The following is an 18,493-nucleotide window of genomic DNA, read 5'->3' as shown; positions in this document are numbered from 1 at the left end:
AGGCACACAATATAAAGTTGGAGGGAAGCCTTTTCACATTTCCAATTAACAGATAGTCTTAACACGTTAAGCATGTGACCGGAAAGAGGAAAATAACAACAACATTGATCCCACAGAGAAGCAGTATGGTAGGAATCAACAAGCCTAGTATGGAGTGCGGTGTATCTTCCTGGGGTTAGTTTCAGAACACATGGGAAAATCCATAATGTCCTCAACCTCTAAGTTCCTTTGGCTACTAAACATACCAGAAAAAGATGATAGGCTGAAAATAGAGAAGCCTGTAGACCCTTGGGTTAAGGCTGTGCATTTGGAAAATAGAAACAGGCAGACCTATCACACAACACAAGACGGAAAAGGTGGCAGAGTATGCAGTCCAGCAAATGAAGGTTTCCCAAAAGACTTACAATTGAAATGGCCCCAGCATTTACCTCGTCCTTTTTGGCATTTTTGGTAGGGTGCTTGCTGTTGTGACTCATGGGAGCAACAGCAGCTTCTTGATTGGCTAACGGCTCTAGAAGGGTTGGAAGTTTATTGTGATTTTGGTAGACTATGCAGGATTATAACAAACACCACATTTTGTGACTTAACTTTCCTCCACTCAGGACAATGAGGAGAGGCAGAGAATAACCCACAAGTTTCAGGTCACCCCAATGATAAGGGGGAGATCCATCCCATCATCTTAATGAAGAAACCAGAGGGTCTTGGTTCATGTCTTTCATAATTTGTCAAATAACTTTTGACAGGTCAGCTCAAAGAAAAATCTGGAAGCCATCACCAAAACAGTCATTTCTCAATATACATTAGGGGTAATAACACCATCTCATTACAGATAGGAATTAAAATGAGACTGTCAATTGTGGATAACATCAATAAATCCTCAACAGAAGACCATGGGTGTGTTTCTTCTGGCTCCAGGTCAGTTGTTCAACCTTTCAGCTTATCTATAGGCTGTCTTCCATATGTGAGCAGGTATTATATAACTATTTCCAAATACAAATGTATTCAGACTAATATTAGAGTCAAGAAAGAAGATCTGATCCTGTCCCTTGAAGAAGGTGCCACAGGGCCCTGGTTCAAGAGTTTTCATAACTGATCAAGCAACTGTGAACAGCTCAGGTCTCAACTATCTAGAAATAAAGTTAGGGGTGTGTCTCATCCCTCAGAGAGCCCCACACGTGGTCTCTGTAACAAGCTACATCATAAGGAATGGTATGCCTGCCAACATGTATAAGGCCTGTTTCTTTTCTATAAGAGACAAGTGCTGTCCAGCTAAGTATGTGGAAATGAGAGCCCATTTCATGCATGTCCCGAGAAACATGAACTTTACAACATTCTCAGTCAGGCTGACCTGCCATCACCTCATCTTCTCCAAAAACCCAACAAGAAAAAGGATGAAATACATTTTATAAGTCAACTTCTACTATTCAGAGCACCTTATCAGGTGGTAGAGGTGGAAGTAGAGGTGGAGGGTGAGGTCCCAGAGGCCACCAGGGTGGAGAAGGTGTGGCAGGCTGATAGCCTATGAACAGTGAAAGGGCAGCCCATGGGATAGGACATGGAGGGCACTTCTGGAAAAGGAGGAAATGCTCTTGCAGCCATGTTGACTTGCAGGACAGAAATTAAACTTCTGACATATGTTAGTGCAAAGGTGAAAAATCCAACACTGACACCAACATAGCTGAACCCCAATGAAGCAGGAACAGTGTCTGTCTCCTTCCTTTCCACCTGTTTCAATAAGGCAGCATTAGCACCACAAAACTCCACCTTTCCCACTGGGTCCCACCTAGAGTTTCTAGGAGTTGGAAGAGGCAAGGCAGTGCATTGCTGGCAACATACATGGTACTGGCTGTGTCTGCAAATGTAGGACGGAAGTGGCCGGTCCTAGAGGATCAGAGAGATAATTCCAGGCTACTAAAGAATGTCTGTTTCACACACACAGGCATCTATTTCCAGGACTACTCTCTACTCAGCCCTTCATCAGCTCAATAGTTCCATCTTGGCATATTAAGAGCAGAGATAAGGATAGGGAATTATGGTTGCATATCATTTATTTAAATATTTAATCCATCTCCAGTTAATTCTTGTGAATGATTTAACCCTGGTGACTCATGAGAGAACCCTCTACAGGCCTTTCATGCCTGAGCTCTGATTTCCAGAACTCTGCGAGGTAAGGATGGCCATACTGCTCTACATGTAAGGAAACAGGCTCTAAGAGGAATGAAGGGAAGCAGCTTGCAAAAGCGAAGCAGGAGTTGATACCAGCTCTGCCTGCAAGGTCCTGCTGGCAGCCTCTGCTCACCTCACTCCCTCTCCAGACATGCAGCCCTAAGGCACAAAGATCTATGGGGAGATGACATCCCTAGAGCCCTCCAGGGGAAGTGTGAAATGTTTTCTGCAGGAACAGTCCCGCCTACAGGAGTTAGGAAAAGTTATAGATACAAGTTAACTCTCAGGTAATGCCAAACTTTACAAACACTATGGCATACAGACTAATTTTGTCCTGTGGAAAAATAAGTTTGAAATTTGAAATAACAGAATTAAAATGAATATGTTCTGTCATCGAAGTGGAAAAGACAGATAAGGTATGAATAGAAGATGCCAGCAATACAGCTACACAGTCCAAAACAGAACGTGGTTACATGGACGTGGCATCAGCTCTTTCCCAGAAACTAGCACATCGGGCCTGACTTTCACTCTCTATTCATTCAGTTCCAGTGTACGTTTTCTACTGCAAATATGTCTTCCCTGATAATACCTAATACTTCGACTGCTTGAACAACTTCAGGGACTCTGCAAAAGCACATTTTCCAAAAGAGATGGAGAAACGGATGAATTATGAAATTAAAAAAAATAAACTTTGAATAAGAGCATTAATAATTGCTAACTAAGCACCCCTCAGAAAGTTGGGCTTTTCATGTTTTTCAGTTAGTGAGGATTACAATTGATGTTGTAAACAGGTTAATGACTAATTCTGGACAGAAAAGGAGTAAAATAACAACAATAATGCTGTTTCTGTTTCTAGGAACTTTCCCATGAAAGGAGGTCTGGAAGAAGTGAGCCAGGCCAGGAGACATAAGTGTGGAGTGAGGTGCCTTCCTCCTCATGTTATTTCCACTAACACACAGTGACTACCTTATGGTCCTCAGCCTTTAAAGACTTCTGACCTGGAGGTACCACCAAAAATATCAAGCTAAGAACAGAGAGGCTTGCAGGCTTTTGGGAGAGTTTTACTCTTTGTAAAGTAAATAACACCACAGATACATCTCAGAACACACAAACTAGACACAAGACCAGGAGAGATTGCTGTATAAAGTGATAAAAGGTTCTAGAGAGAGAGTTACAACTGAATATGGTCACATGATTTACCGTGACTTTCTCTCTGTCATAACACATGTTTTAAACCTCTCTAGTGACACACACTCAGCCTAGCAATATCTGAATTCTCTAAGCCTTGAGCTTCTTGACAGTCGCAGTGTCTTAATCTACATTTCCCACAATAGGCAGGACATGCCAAAATACTCCTGCTACTGGCTTCTTAAATGTTTCTGACCAGAGTTAAACTCATCCACTTTTGCCTAATCGTCTGATTTTTTTCCTCTACTTGGTCACTTGTCTCAGTTGCTGGCAACTCAATCTGTGCTGTCACTTAGGATGCAAACAAGGAAAAGTCACTGTAAAGAGTTAAGGGGCTAATTAGACCAGATAAATCAATGATTTACTTCTAGCTGAATTAGAAAGATACTGAACAGCTGTATTAAGAGAAGATTACAGGCACCTGGGTGGCTCAGTAGGCTGAGCATCTGGCTCTTGATTTTGGCCCAGGTCATGATCTCACGGTTTGTGAGACGGAGCCCCACATCAGGCTTTTGAATCTTTTTAAAAAAGATTTAAAAAGAAAAGATTACAAGGAAATAGAAGCCTGAAATCTTATCTTCATATACTCAAGTCTTTACCTAGAAAAGGAATAAACAAAGTTAAATTTGATGCAGAAACAAAAAAAAATATATATTAATATAGTTTATTGTCAAGTTGGTTTCCATATAACACCCTGTGCTCATCCCAACAAGTAATAATATTTTTTATAGAAGTATAGTTTGTGACAAAAAAGTCAGAATCATAATCCAGTGTGGTATTACAATAAAGGTGTGGTTCAGCAAAATAAATTATTTTTAAGTGTTTCAATTCTAGTATAGTTAACATACGGTACATATGTAGTGATTCAACAATGCTGTAAATTACTCAGGGTTCATTTCCCACACCCGCCTCCCCTCTGGTAGCCATGACTTTCTTCTCTAAAGTAAGCAATCTGTTTGTTGGTACACCTCTCTTTTTTTTCCTCCTTTGCTCATTTGTTTTGTTTCTTAAATTCTACATATGAGTGAAATCATATGGTATTTATCTTCCACTTAGCTCTATATCAATAAATGTTGTTGCAAATGGCAAGATTTCATTTATTTTTATGGATGAATAATTATCTATTGTGGATATATATATGTACATATATATATATCACCTCTTCTTTACCCATCCATCTTTGGATGGGCACTTGGACTGCTTCCATAATTTGGCTATTGTCATTAATGCTGCAGTAAACATAGGGGTGTATATATCCTTTAGAAGTAGGTTTTTAAAAAAATATTCTTTGGGTAAATACCCAGTAGTGCAATTACTGCCTCATAGGTTAGTTCTGTTTTCAATTATCTGAGGAAATTCCATATTGTTTTTCAAAATGGCTGCAGCAATTTGCATTACTACCAAAAGTACATGAGGGTTCCCTTTTCTCCATAACTTTGCCAACACTTTTCTTTCCTGTCTTACTGATTTTAGCCATTCTGACAGGTGGAAGGTGATATCACATTGTAGTTTTGGTTTGTATTTCCCTGACCATGAATGGTGTTGAGCATCTTTTCATGTGTCTGTTGGCCATCTGAATGTATTCCTTGCGGAAATGTCTGTTCTTGACTTTGGTCCGTTTTTAAATTGTATTATTTGTTTTCTGGCTGTGGAGTTGTATAATTTCCTCATATATTTTGAGTACTAACCCTTTGTCAGCTATGTCATTTGCAAATATCTTCTCCCATTTAGAAAGTTGTCTTTCAGTTTTGTTGATTATTTCCATCGCTGAGTAGGAGCTATTTATTTTGATGTAGTCCCAATGGTTTAATTTTGTTTTTATTTCCTCTCCCTCATGAGACATTCCGGAAAAATGTAGCCATGGCTTAGCATAATAAATACTCAGAAGTATAATAAGCTATAGAAAGAATTTTCTTTCTACTTGGTGATATTTCAACAACCATTTCTAAGGAAGAGAATTAAGGTAGACATCCTATTTTTGACTGAAAGCTCTGTTTCCATTCTATTAAACAGATACCAAACTACTAATCTTCAATAATGGAAATGGCAGACTTATTTTAAATTAATAACTAATGTACCATTTACTTACAATTATTTTTTGTCAAGTCCAATAGCCATGATGAAGTCCAGAACCACATATTACTTCAGAGTTTCAGAGAAAACAAAAGTAAAGGTAAAATCTTTGGACTAAAATATGCCTCTTACTCACCAGAAACACCGAAGATATGTCTTATGCCATTGGTTATTTCCTGAACTGACAAACAATTCCATCAAATCAGGTCCTGTGATTTTTCCCACATCACCAACAACAAAGGTTTTCAAATAAGAAAGGAAGTGGGAGATGGCTACAGAAAACACACAAACAAAAACAGAAATGACAACAAACGCTTCCAGAAAGTACAGAGTGCTTCCTTGACCAGAGTCATTCCCTGAAGACATTATAAAAACATGGCAGGTACTGGAGACATCACAGAGAGATCTGAACAAAGTAAATGAAATTACAGGAAGTATGTTCTCAGACCGCAAATGACTCAAGATAGACATTAAGAACAAAAAGTTCTTAGTTGGAGAATGACCCAAAAAATGAGATTAAACAATAAGCTTCTCAAAAATACATGGATTAGAAGGAGTCGGGTGGGGGGATGGGTGGAAGAGGTGAAGCAGATCAAGAGTACACTTGTGATGAGCACCGAGAAATGAATGAAATCATTGAATCATATTGAACACTTGAAAAATATTACACTGTATGTTAATTATACTTGAATTAAAAAAAAAAGTCCATATAGGTCAAAGCAGACATTCCTACAGAAATTTTAAAATATTTCAATCTAAATGATAATGAAAATTGAATGTATTAGAGGGAAATTTGTAATACTGAGTACATATAAAAGGTCCCATGACTTTAAAATTTTCTGCTTACTCATGATTATATTTATAAGGTATTTTAGCATATTCACAGCAAAAATAGTTCTCCAGAGGTAAATTAGACAAGCACAGTTCCCAAGGAGGCAGTAATAATATTGTTTCCACAGAATTTCAAACACATCAGAACCAAGAGGGAAATGGTCAGGCAAAATATGGACAGGCTGAAATAATATTGGAGATAATGAGGAATCTTAAGGATGTTTACAATATATCTGTCACAAGGAATCATCTTTGTAAACCCTCTACCAGCCTCCAAGAGGTTATAAGCACACTTTTCAAATGTCTCCTCATGGAGGAGCAAGAGGACAGATGGCTCACAAAGGAGCAGGAACAAACTTTGGGGGGTGATGACTGTGTTTGCTGTCTTACTGCAGTGATGGTTTCATTGATGCTTACATAAGTCACATATCAACAAACTGTCTTCTTTAAAAAGCTGTTGTTATTACATACAAATTATACGACACTGAAGCTGTAGGAAAAATGTAATAGGCAACACTTAGAAATTTTATTTTTCTGACAAACACATTGCAACTGTGTCTTAATAATAAGAATTTATAAGCTAGTGTAAAATAGAAAAATTAAGAAAATGCAAATCTATAGTAGAGAAGAAGTCAATAACTTCTGTTGTCTATTCATGAAGTACCTGGATAAAATCCTTTGAAATATCTCCAAAATATGCCCAAAATTCATGGGAAAATGGGAGAAGGTAAAAACAAAAAATGTACTAGAGATACAAGTGCGATTGTTTTATAGAAAGATGTTTAAAAGTATGGGGGGGAGCGGCAAGATGGCCGAGAAGTAAGGAACCCCATTACCTCCACCCGCCTGCAATTATCAACCTGAGAAGAATTAAAAGCCATAGCTTTCTGATCTCCAAGAACGGAGGCGTGTGCACAGCAGTCTCATGAAGGCATGAGTGAGTGCAAACTGGGACTGGAGACTTTGAGGGAGGGAGCGCCGGCCCCAAGCCGAGCAGGGAGACAAAGGGCCCAGAGGCTTGGCGCAAAGCTACCCGCCTGCAGGAGACTTTACCTGTGGTGGCAATATTGAGTGCGTGGGCAAGGACTTAGAAACCAGGCATAACTTAAAAACCAGACACAATTAGATCTGCCCGAGGTACAAGGAGATAGGACTCAAGAGAGAGGCTGGCAAGCATGGTCTCAGGGGGATTTGGGGCGCTGCCATTCTTCTCCAAATATGACATATAGTGAAACTGGCAAAATATAAGGATAAAGAGAATTCTGAAAGCACTTAGAGATAAAAGGGCCTTAACATACAAAGAAAAACCTATCAGAGTGGTTATAGACCTATCTACTGAAACTTGGCCGGTATATATATAAAATGGAATACTACATGGCAATGAGAAAGAATGAAATCTGGCCATTTGCAGCAAAATGGATGGACCTTGAGGGTGTCATGCTAAGCGAAATAACTCAAGCGGAGAAGGACAGATACCATATCTTTGCACTCATAGATCTAACAGGACAACCCTAACAGGGGACCATGGAAGGGGGAAGTGGGGGGAAAGAGTTGGGGAGAGGGAGTGAAGCAAATCATGAGAGGCCTTTGAATCCTGAGAACAAACTAAGGGCTGAAGAGGAAGAGGGGAAGGGGGAGGGGATGGTCATGGAGAGGAGTACTTGTGGGGAAGAGCACTGGGTGTTATTATATGGAAACCAACTTGGCAATAAACTTTTAATAAAAAAAAAAAGTAAAGTAAAAAGTAAAAATAAATAAATGTTAAAAGATATAAATAAATAAATAAATAAATAAATAAATAAATAAATAAATAAAGTGTGGGGAGGGCTCTGGGCCCCTGGTGAGGCTGAGGGATTCCTGGGCCCTGGGAGAGGCGCATGAGTGGGGGCCCCGAGGGAGGGCTGAGGAACGCAGCTCCTGGGCACCATGGAAGGAATGTGGGTTTGAGCGCCCCTGGAAAGAATGGAGGAGTCCTATAGGACTCATGGGTCCCCAAAGGGCAAATCCCTCACTCACCTGTGCTGGTGCAGCAGGCTGGGGCCGAGGGGCAGCAGTAGCAGCAGCAGCAGCAGCAGCAGCAGCAGCAGCAACACCAGCAGCAGTAGATCCATGGGATGGTGGATGGGCAGGGAGCCACGGTCATGGAAGCAAGTGGAGTCATCACGCTGCTCTGCCCTTGGCGCTTTCCCCCTTCCCAGCCACCTCCTAGCTCTGGCCCTGGCCTCACCCTCCAGCAGGGCATGGGCAACCCAGCCAGAGATGGACACCTGGGGCCACAAGAATGTCCCCCCTGAACCCTGTGTCCTAGTTGTAGAATGGGCATTAGGAGTCACCCAGGGCCCTTAGAACCAGGAGGGGAAATCTAGCCCCAGAGACTTCTCTGATAGGACTTGGGGAGAATCATGGAGGAATAGCTTTTACTGTCATTTCATTCACAGAGTAAAAGCAAACACAAGGTCACCTTGGATGCTGAGGTCAGTGTTTTATTTCCCAGGCCACATTCAGAGCACTTACCCAGGGATATGAAAGGAGGAAATTAACTGAGATTAGTTTAAAAGAACAAAAATGCTAGAATGTGGACACTCCTGAAGCTCTGATGAAACAATGCTCCATATCCGCCTCTTCACCCTTTCCTAGTGGGGAAACTGAGGCAGCCAGGGATTAGAGCAAGATCACACAGTGGTTTCTGAGTGTTTTGCTGATTACATCTGACCATACTCCTTTTTCCGAAGTTCACTTCTCTTAATCTTGCCAGTGATGGTTTTGGGCAGCTCTGGGACAAATTCCACCTGGTTGAGGATGAAGAAAACCCATCCTGATTTAGCCCTGCTGTCTTTTCCTACAAATGCCTCATGCCCCTCTTTTGCCTCTGTGCAGTCCCTGAGACAGGCTAGCACCACGAGGTGGCCTCACTGGATTCCACCAAGCGTGTCACATTGTCCTCTGACCTGGGATGCTGGACGAAGCCCTGGATGTGCTCTGACCAGTGAATGTGAGTGGGAGGGAAGTATGCCACCTTGAACGCAACACTTGGCCACAACGGAGTCTGGTCACCTCTCTGTCCATCTCTTAACGTACCTGTAGTTACCTATGGTGGGTGCTCGTTTATCCTGGTCCCGGGAGGACCATGGTGGACACGAGGCATGGGCAAGGAACATACTTCCCTTCTCATCATGCACTAAATGTTGGGGGCTACTTGATACCCCCAAGAACATATAGTCTGTCCTGACTCTTATGCTTCCTCCGCTTTCCGCTCTATGAGGCTGCACAGCCTCACATTCGAAGCATGATCTCTTGTCAGATACACGTGGTCGGAGTTCCAGCTCCATCCTTTCACTAAGTCCAACCTCAGGCAATTTACTGCGAGTCTATGAGCCTCCATTTCCACTCCAACAATGGATGGTTACACCATCTCAGGTTTCAGGAGGATTACATGAAATAATAGAAAAATGTAAATCTTTGAGTCCAGGGCCTGTCACACATAGTGAATGCTCAATAAACGTCAGCTGTATAACTTTATGTCCTGATTGTAAACATTCAGAAAATGCAGCAACGGTTTATTACAAAAGAAGGAGATGTTAAATCCACGGCATATGTATGTATCCTTTCAAACCGTTTTTCTACAAATAGGATATTGTGTATATTCATTTACAGTCCGCTTTTTTCTCTTAATAAGATACTGTGATATTTTGATGTTACAATTAAAAAGATCTGATTCATCTCTTTACATCATAGGACATTAAATACCATAGAGAATGTAATCATTTCTCTATTCCTGAACATTTCCATAGGATGCTCATGGCCTTGAAAACAAATGAAGTAGAATGTTTTCTGCTAGAATAAATATGACTTTGTTAACCTTATTTGTTATGCATCTATATATGTACTGGGTTGCAATTTAGAATGTGTTTCTTACTACGAAAATGTTTTTAAAATGTGTGGCAGTGCTTGATCTGAATTTCTTTTTCAAATTTTGAAAGGTTACAGAGAATCTTGATCTCTGGGCACTTGTCTCATGTTTTTCTTTACGTTGACCTGCCAGCCATGTTTTTGACACAGGATAAAAGTTCCATCTGATTAAGTTGGTTCCCCATATCCCTAAGTTGAATTGCTTCTTCTGCAGAGGAAAATGTTCGTTCTGGTGGCTACATATGCTTCACCCGGGCCACCCAAGGGGATGTGGGGCAGCAGAGCCCCAGGACCATGGCGGGGACCACATCCCAGCCATGTGCCCTCACTCACTCACCTTCCTCGGGTACTTATAGGGAGCCGTCACTGACTTCACATGCTGCTGCAGCTCCTGGGTGAGCTGGTCCTGGTCATGGGATAGGAACTCTGGGGTCAGGACAATAAATGCCTTCACCACCTGCAGTGCAGAACCAGAGTGGAGGCTCAGGGTGAGTGCCAATCCATTGTATGGTTTAAAAAGTAAATATGCCAGGCTTTAGGGGTACAATGGTAACTCAGCTGACCCAGAATTGGGTCAGTTACAAGACAGAGGGGGGAATGTAAGGATGCAGGTTTGAGACAATAGAAGGGCACACATTGCCCAAGGCAAGAGGGACCACCCTTGTAATACCCTTAACATTCCTAAGGGCAAGCCTTGAAGTAGAAAGGCCTACTGAGGGTCCTGGGTCTACTCTAATTGGTTAACACTCTAAATATTGTAATTGGATAAACCTGTTGTCAATAATATTGTATAATAATGATTGGATCACTAAAAAAAAGTAAATACTTATTAAGTAAATGGAAAAACATGTTGAGAGTTGAGCCTTTGTTAAAGAACAGGACCAGTTTCCATACTTCCAATTTCTACTCTTTGCCTTAGAAAATAACATAATCTCTCAGCCTCCATTTCCTTCTCTGAGATATGGAGAAAGCATAGCTTCATTCCCCATTGCATTTATGTCAAATTCATTGAGATAATACATGCAAAACATGAATCCAGTTTACAATAATGGTATTCCTCTCATTTACTTTACTATTTTTACTATTATTGTAGATAGATTTTTGTGGACATAAAATAAATTTTGGTAGTTAACTATCTTTATATTATTTGTGTCCCTATTGCAGGGCACAGGGCCTAGGAAATAGTATTATTTGTGTCTCTGTTGCAGGGCACACGGCCTTGTACATAGTAGGTAATCAGCACGCACTTGTTGAATCAATGAATTTATGGTCCAGAGAAGGATTACTCAGATTTCCATCCCACCTCCACCACCTAAGGGCTTTGTGATCAGGCATGTTATTTAATCCCTTTATGCTTCTTTCTTTACTGTAAAAAAGTATATCAGAATCCTTAATGAAATAGGCTGTTGTGAGGGGGAAATGAGCTGGAACAATGGAAGGGCTCATTCAATAGGAGATTGGAGGCCACAGGGAACAGGATTCACAAGCACCATTTTGTCACAGCTGGGGCCACAGTGCCGTCTGGTGACCACACAGTGTAAATGCACATGCACTTGCACTCTGCCCTCCCTCAGCCCCAGCGGGGAGGCTGGGGAAACATGGCCTGGAGGATGTCTTTCCAGCACCTGCCTTCCTGGTGCCCACACACAGACACGATGACCTCTGTGTCCTCCTCCTTACCTCCCTCCGAATCGGGTCCGGGCTGCTCACCACAGCTGACTCAGCCACTGCTGGATGTTCTGCCAGGGCGTTCTCCACCTCTGCCGGCCCAATTCGGTACCTGCAGGATCAATGGCTCCTTCTTGGTTTCTGAGCATCTGGCAGGGCTGGGTGACCCAGGCCTTCAGGTGTCATACGCTGAAGAGTCACATCTTCCTCTGGTATGTAGCGTCACTGTCTCAGAGAGCCCAGATACCTGTGGCCTGCTTCTGTCGTGCCCTTCCTGTACACAACAGGACACTCACGTGCTCCCCAGGGTTTCCCACCTCGGCCTCTGCTCTGGGAGGAGGCCCATGTGTCGTCCTGCCTGAGCCCTGGGGCTTGGCTCAAGCAGCTTCCGCTGGCATGAAACCCATGGGCAGCCTCAGCCTTTATCTTAAACATTCATGCAGATTCTGCATCCTGTTCTCCACGATATTAGCATGTTTTAGAAATTTACAATGGGACAAACTCACTCCCTGAAATATCCAAGAGAACTTGTTACTCCAGTGTAATGTGCAAAAATCTTTCAAATCATATAAGTGTTAGGGACAACAGACTTGAAGCCAGACAACTTTGATTCAACTCTGGATTGAAGCCAGTTCTCTTTAAACTTTAGGGAACTTCCTTCACTGGTCATTAACTCAGTTTCCTCATCTGTCAAATAAGCATAATGGCATCTACCTTCTAGCATTGAGCAGTGGGTTATATACAGCCCTGCAGGGCGTGCTTCTGCACAGTAAGTGCTCCACAGAGGTCAACTGCTGTTATCTATTATTAAGATTTTCTGTGAAATGCTGTGTCTCATCAGAGAAGCCAAGCATAGAATAAGCTTCTTCCACCAGTAGAGACCAAAGTAAAGTCTTCCTTCCAATTCCTTTGAATTGTATAATGACTGTTTTTCAATGGTTTTTTTTTTTTTTTTTTTTTTTTTTTTTTTGAGAAAGAGAGATAGAGCACAAGACTCTGTGACAGAGAGAGGGGAAAACACAGAATCTGAAGCAGGCTCCAGGCTCCGAGTTATCAGTACCAAACCCAACACAGGGCTCGAACTCAAGGACTGTGAGATCATGACTCAAGAAGAAGTCAGATGCTTAACCGACTGAGCCTCTCAGGTGCCCCTAAGTTGTCTAATGTCTTATGTTCTACTTGAAGACCTTGTTGGACTTCATTTTGATAGATGCTTCTGGATGCAGGGCTTGGGGAAGATACACAGATACCCTCAGAAAAGGACCTCATAGACAAAGCTTTGTGAAGAATTAGCCCAAGGGTCAAATCACCAATGCATGGACAAATGTCTGGACGAGCTAGATCTATTCAGGCGTGTGAGAGTGACGCTTCCCACTCAGGTCAGCAGTACCTACCCAGAGGCAGTGATGATGTCGTCACTCCTCCCGAGGAACCAGATGTAGCCGTCCTCATCCATAGTGGCTCTATCCCCAGTGTTGTAGAAGTCCCCACACTCCACTTCGGCAGTCTTTCCTGGGTTGTCCTGAGAAGATAACATCACCACTTTGTTGGACAATTAGTTTAAATTAAAATTTTGTTTTAATGTATTTATTTTTGAGAGAGGGAAAGAGAGAGACAGAGTGGGATCAGCGGAGGGGCAGAGAGAGAAACACACACTCAGAATCTGAGGCAAGCTCTAGGCTCTGAGCTGTCAGCACAGAGCTTGACTTGGGGCTCAAACTCACACATTGCGAGCTCCTGACCTGAGCTGAAGTCAGATGCCCAAAGGACTGAGCCACCCAGGAATCTATGAAGGCAATTAGTTTAGGGATGATGACCCAAATCCTGGTGCTCAGATCTGGGTTCAAATCCTGCTCCTTGTTCTAGCTGCCACTTAGACAAGTTTTGTAACCTCTCCAAGTCTATTTTTCTCTACATACAAGTACTCAATGTACACTACTTGTCAATTAGTGGATAATATTGAGTCAATTTTAAGAACAATTTTTAAGGACAATTTTAAGAATAAGTTTTTGTGTGGCACTCTAGCAAAATAAAATTTCCACTGGAGCATGGACCCTGTGTATTCATTGTTCTCAGCTTAGCATTCAAACGGTGTCTGAAAAAATGAGAGGTGTCAAAAAAACTTCTGTTAAATGAATTTCCTTCCCCCAATACTACCTCACCTGATCGTCCCAGAAAGTCTGTAAGGCTGGTATTTTTCTAATTAAACTATTTTAAGATAAGTGTAGATTTGCTTGCAGTTATAAGACGTAACACCCAGAGATCCTGTGTACCACTTACCCAGGTTCCCCCATAGTTGCATCTTGCAAAACTGTATTTCAATATCATAACCAGGATATTGACATTGCTACAATCCACCAATCTCACATTTCCCAGTGCTTTACTTGTACTTGTGTGTGTGCGTGTGTGCGTGCGTGTGTGTGTTGTATTTAGTACTTTGCAATTTTATCACATGTGCAAGTTCGTACATCCACCACCATAGTCAAGATACTGAAGATTCCCATAATCGCAAGGATTCTTTGTGTTGCTCTTTTATATCCATACACACCTCTCTCATTCTTTCCCTCTTGCTTCCCTCCAAATTCCTAACCCCTTGACGGTGGCTAATCTATTCCCCAGTTTTTATAATTTTGTCATTTTAAGAATGTCACATAAGTGGAATCCTGTCATACTAGGTAAACTTTTGGGTTTATCTCTTTTTTAATTTTTTCATTCAGTAAATTCTCTGGAAATTCATTCAGTGTCTTGCATTCATTAGTACTTTGATCCTATTTGTTGCTGAAAGGTGTTTCATATTATGAATGAACCCCAGTTTGGATGTCTGTCTATTGAAGGACATTTGGGTTGTTCCCAGCTTTAAGCTATTGTGAATAAAGCTGCTCTGAACATTCATGTACAGGTTTTATGTGGGGCTAGATTTTTTCCAGTCCATTTAGCAGAAGAAATGAGTGCTCAGAAAAGCACTATAACTTGCTCAAAGTCACTTAGCTCGTCAGTGGCAGGGCTGGTATTTGAATTTAAAATCTTGCTTTCCAGTCTCTGCACTCAACTCAACCACTTAGCAATGTGTTAGCATCATCCCTCTCATGGAACACGAAATGATTTTAAGAGGTTCCAGGAAAAAAAAGCTTTATTTTTTTAATTTGAATTTTTTTTTTGGAGTCAGAGAGAAAGAGGCAGAGAGGGAGAGAGAGTGAACAAGAGAGTGAGGCACAAGGAGGGGGGAGAGAGGGACGGAGGGAGGAAGGAAGAGAGAGAGAGAGAGAGAGAGAGAGAGAGAGAGAGAGAGGGAGATCTAAGCAGATTCCCTGCATAGAGCAGAGCCTGAAGCAGGGCTCAGTCTCACAACTGTAAGATCATGATGAGCAAAAATCAAGAGTTTGACTGAGCCACCCAGGTGCCCCTCCCACTCAAAAACATTTTAAAAATATTGAATGACATCTCTTTTTAGGTTCCCTTCCAACTGGATTTTATGCAAGAATGCCAAGACCATAAGGTGGGAAAGTCAATCTTTTCAAGAAATGGCACGGAGAAACTAGTCTGTCCACAGGCAAGTGAATGAAACTGCCGGATGCCACACACACACATTAACTCAAAATGGGTCAAAAACCTAAACACAAGAGCTGAGATTCTGGAACTCTTGAAAGAAAACATAGGGGTAGCCTCCATGATTTTGTTTTTGGCAATTATTTATTGACTATGACACCAGAAGTACATGAAACAAGAGAAAAAATAGATAAAATGATCCTTATCGAAAATTTAAAATCTTACATCAAAGAATACTATCAAGAGAGTAAAAAGACAATGCACTGAATGCAAGTAAATATTTGCAAAGCATATATCTGATAAGGAATTCATATCCAGAATGTATAAAGAGCTCTTACAGATCAACAAGAAAAAAACCCAATTTTAAAAATAGGCAAAGGACTTTAATAGACAATTGGCCAGAGAAGATACACAAATGATCAATAAGAATATGAAGGGGCACCTGGGTGGCTCAGTTGGTTAAGCGACTGACTTCAAATAATGATTCAACTCAGGTTGAGGTTCAGCTCAGATCTTGATTTCACAGCTTGTGAGTTCAAGCCCCACATCAGGCTCCATGCTGACAGTGCAGGGCCTGCTTGGGATTCTTTCTCTTTCCCTCTCTCTCTGTCCCTCACCTGCTCACACCCTCTCTCTCTCAAAAATAAATAGACTTTAAAAATTGTTTAAAAAAGAATATGAATATGAAAAGATGCTCAGCATCCTTAGTCATTAGGGAAATGCAAATCAAACCACAATGAAGTACTATACCACTTCACACCCATTAGGATGACCATTGTTTACATAAAAACAAACTTGAAAATAACAAATACTGGCAAGGATATGGAGAAACTGGAACACTTGTACATTGCTGGTAGAAATACAAAATCGTATAGCCACTTGAGGAAAACATTTTGACAATGTCTCAAAAAGTTAAAAATAGAAATACCATATGATCCAGCAATTCCACTTTGGGGATGGACCCAAAATAAGTGAAAGCAGGAACTCAAACAGATGCTTGGACACCAATGTTCATTGCAGCATTATTCACAGTAGCCAAAGGTGGAAATAAGAATATGTTTATTAAAAAATTGATGGCTATGCAAAATATAGTACATACAATGAAATATCACTTAGCCTTAAAAAATGATATTTGATTCCATACTACAACATGGAGGAGCCTTGAAAACATGTCTTAAGTGAAATTAAGCCATGTTTTTTAATGTTTATTTATTTTGGAGAGAGAGAGACAGAGGCCGAGCAGGGGAGGGGCAGAGAGAGAGAGAGAGAGACAGAATCTGAAGCAGGCTCCAGGCTCTGAGCTGTCAGCATAGAGCTCAAAACAGGGATCGAACTTGCAAACCATTAGATCAAGACCTAAGGGACGTTAGAGGCTTAACATACTGAGCCACCCAGGCGTCCCTAAAATAGGCATATTCTTAAAGCCAAAAAGTATATTAAGGATTACCATCTGCTAGTAAATGAGGAAGAGCAAGGTGTTTAATGAGAAGAGAGTCTTTGGTAGGGATGAAAAATATTTTCTGCAGATGCACGGTGGTAATTGTTGCACAATATTGTGAATCTATTCAATGTCACTGAGTTTTGTGCTTAAAAATGGTGAAAAGGGTAACTTCTAAGTTATATATATTTTATCTCAATAAAAGAAAAGAAAGGAAAAAAGCAAATAAACCTCCGTGGCGGGGTGACAACATATAGTCAGGAGGACATGTGAAAAGGTATGTACATAGGTGTGGGCATAGACTGAGGACATTTTTGTCACACAAAATATGTTATTTCCAATTAACAAAAAAATGTCATTGCTCTGGATCTTCCCAGTTTAATGTAACCAGAAGCTCTGTGTTTGGATGCAAAAATTCATATCTCTAATCTCCTCAAAGGATTCGAACATCAAGCAGGGTCTGCATATTTGCTTTGGGGCAATAATATCACATTGCCATAGGACACAGTGACAGCAGTGACATGAATGGCTGTTATTACTGTGGAGAAAGGACATGGGTCTGAGATCAGTTTCAAGGTTGTCCACCCTCTCCTGGAGAATCTTGGAAGTTGAGAATTTCTTCTAAGTGGCCACTGCTAAGCAGGCTGAGGTTTGCCTGGTTAAGAGTTTCAGGTATCCTTAGAGTCTATCACGGTTTTATATAATCCTGGGATTTCTTGTATAGGGGTTGGGGATCAAAAAAATTGGGGATTGAATCCTAGAGCTGCCATTTGACATGGGGAAGGCATACAACTCTTCAATCTGCAGGTTCTTTCTGTGTGAGGTGTAGACAAAAGTGCCCCCCTGGAGGCTCAGTGATGTTAGAAAATTTGTGCCCACCCCGTTGGTAAGTGCGTGTGTTAGGATGTGAACCCAGTTAATGCCTGCACTCTCAACTGCAAAAGACCATTGAAACCCAAGAATGGTACTTCTGGAACCAGACTTCTTTCTTCCCCATCAGCACTTAAATGCCAGATGGCTTAGGACAGGAAGGGATGTGGGAACACAGGACAGTAATTAGAAGAGGCTTCACTGGGGGCACCTGGGTAGCTCAATTGAATATGCTTCTAATGTCAGCTCAAGTCATGAGCTCAATTTCATGAATTCGAGCCCCTTCATGGGGATCTGTGTGGACAGCTCAGAGCCTGTAGCCTGCTTTGGATTCCCTGTCTCCCTTGCTCTCTGCCCCTCCTCCTATCTCTCTCTCTCTCAGTATCTCTTTCTCTCTCTCAAATAAACATTACAAAGTTTTATTTAAAGAAGAAGCTTCACTGAGTTGGAATGAATGACGGGAGGTATGAAGAAGGCTCAGGGTGCAGAGTTGAATTGCTCCCACTCACTCAGCACCCACACCGCTCCCTGCAGGGATTTTCAGGGCCTGGAAGGGGCCAGGTGAGAGTCACCCCTTACCTCATAGCACATGAAGAGGCCCATGGGCTTGGTGGGCTTGATCCTGATGCCAATGTTGCCTTCAGTGTTGATTGGCAGGATGTTGCCCTTGTCGTCAATGATCTGGAGCAAGAGGTCTGTGGACCCCACCCTGCAGGGCCACCCCAACACAGCTGCCCCACCCAAACGTTAGCTGACTATTCATGTGACACCAGTGAGAATAAATGGGGGGAGGAGCCCTGTCTG

The 18,493-nt window shown here is 41.7% G+C and overlaps 1 protein-coding gene and 1 long non-coding RNA gene across 5 annotated transcripts in view; both read right to left on the bottom strand.

Annotated features, from left to right (window-relative positions):
* LOC115300117 overlaps positions 1-3,806 on the bottom strand; it is a 9,629-nt gene extending 5,823 nt beyond the window's left edge. The window contains exon 1 of the long non-coding RNA XR_003912507.1: positions 3,776-3,806. This is a non-coding gene — a long non-coding RNA (uncharacterized LOC115300117). The remainder of the gene's footprint in view (positions 1-3,775) is intronic.
* Positions 3,807-8,715: 4,909 nt separating this feature from the next.
* ACSM1 (acyl-CoA synthetase medium chain family member 1) overlaps positions 8,716-18,493 on the bottom strand; it is a 31,899-nt gene continuing 22,121 nt past the window's right edge. For 2 of the 4 annotated variants that reach the window (XM_029949727.1, XM_029949726.1), the window contains 5 exons: positions 18,269-18,370; positions 13,230-13,357; positions 11,848-11,947; positions 10,505-10,624; positions 8,716-9,047 (listed from right to left, as the gene is read on the bottom strand). In XM_029949727.1, the coding sequence (XP_029805587.1) occupies positions 8,961-9,047; positions 10,505-10,624; positions 11,848-11,947; positions 13,230-13,357; positions 18,269-18,370 (537 nt within the window). In that variant the 3' untranslated portion in view covers positions 8,716-8,960. Of the gene's footprint in view, positions 9,048-10,504; positions 10,625-11,847; positions 11,948-13,229; positions 13,358-18,268; positions 18,421-18,493 lie in introns of those variants that run through there. The other 2 variants (XM_029949728.1, XM_029949729.1) reach the window with 2 other exon arrangements.

This window comes from Suricata suricatta, chromosome 8 (genome assembly GCF_006229205.1).
Source record: "Suricata suricatta isolate VVHF042 chromosome 8, meerkat_22Aug2017_6uvM2_HiC, whole genome shotgun sequence".
In the NCBI taxonomy this organism is placed as follows: domain Eukaryota; kingdom Metazoa; phylum Chordata; class Mammalia; order Carnivora; family Herpestidae; genus Suricata; species Suricata suricatta.
Note: the sequence above shows the minus strand (reverse complement) of the source record. Positions and strands in the feature narration are given on the sequence as shown.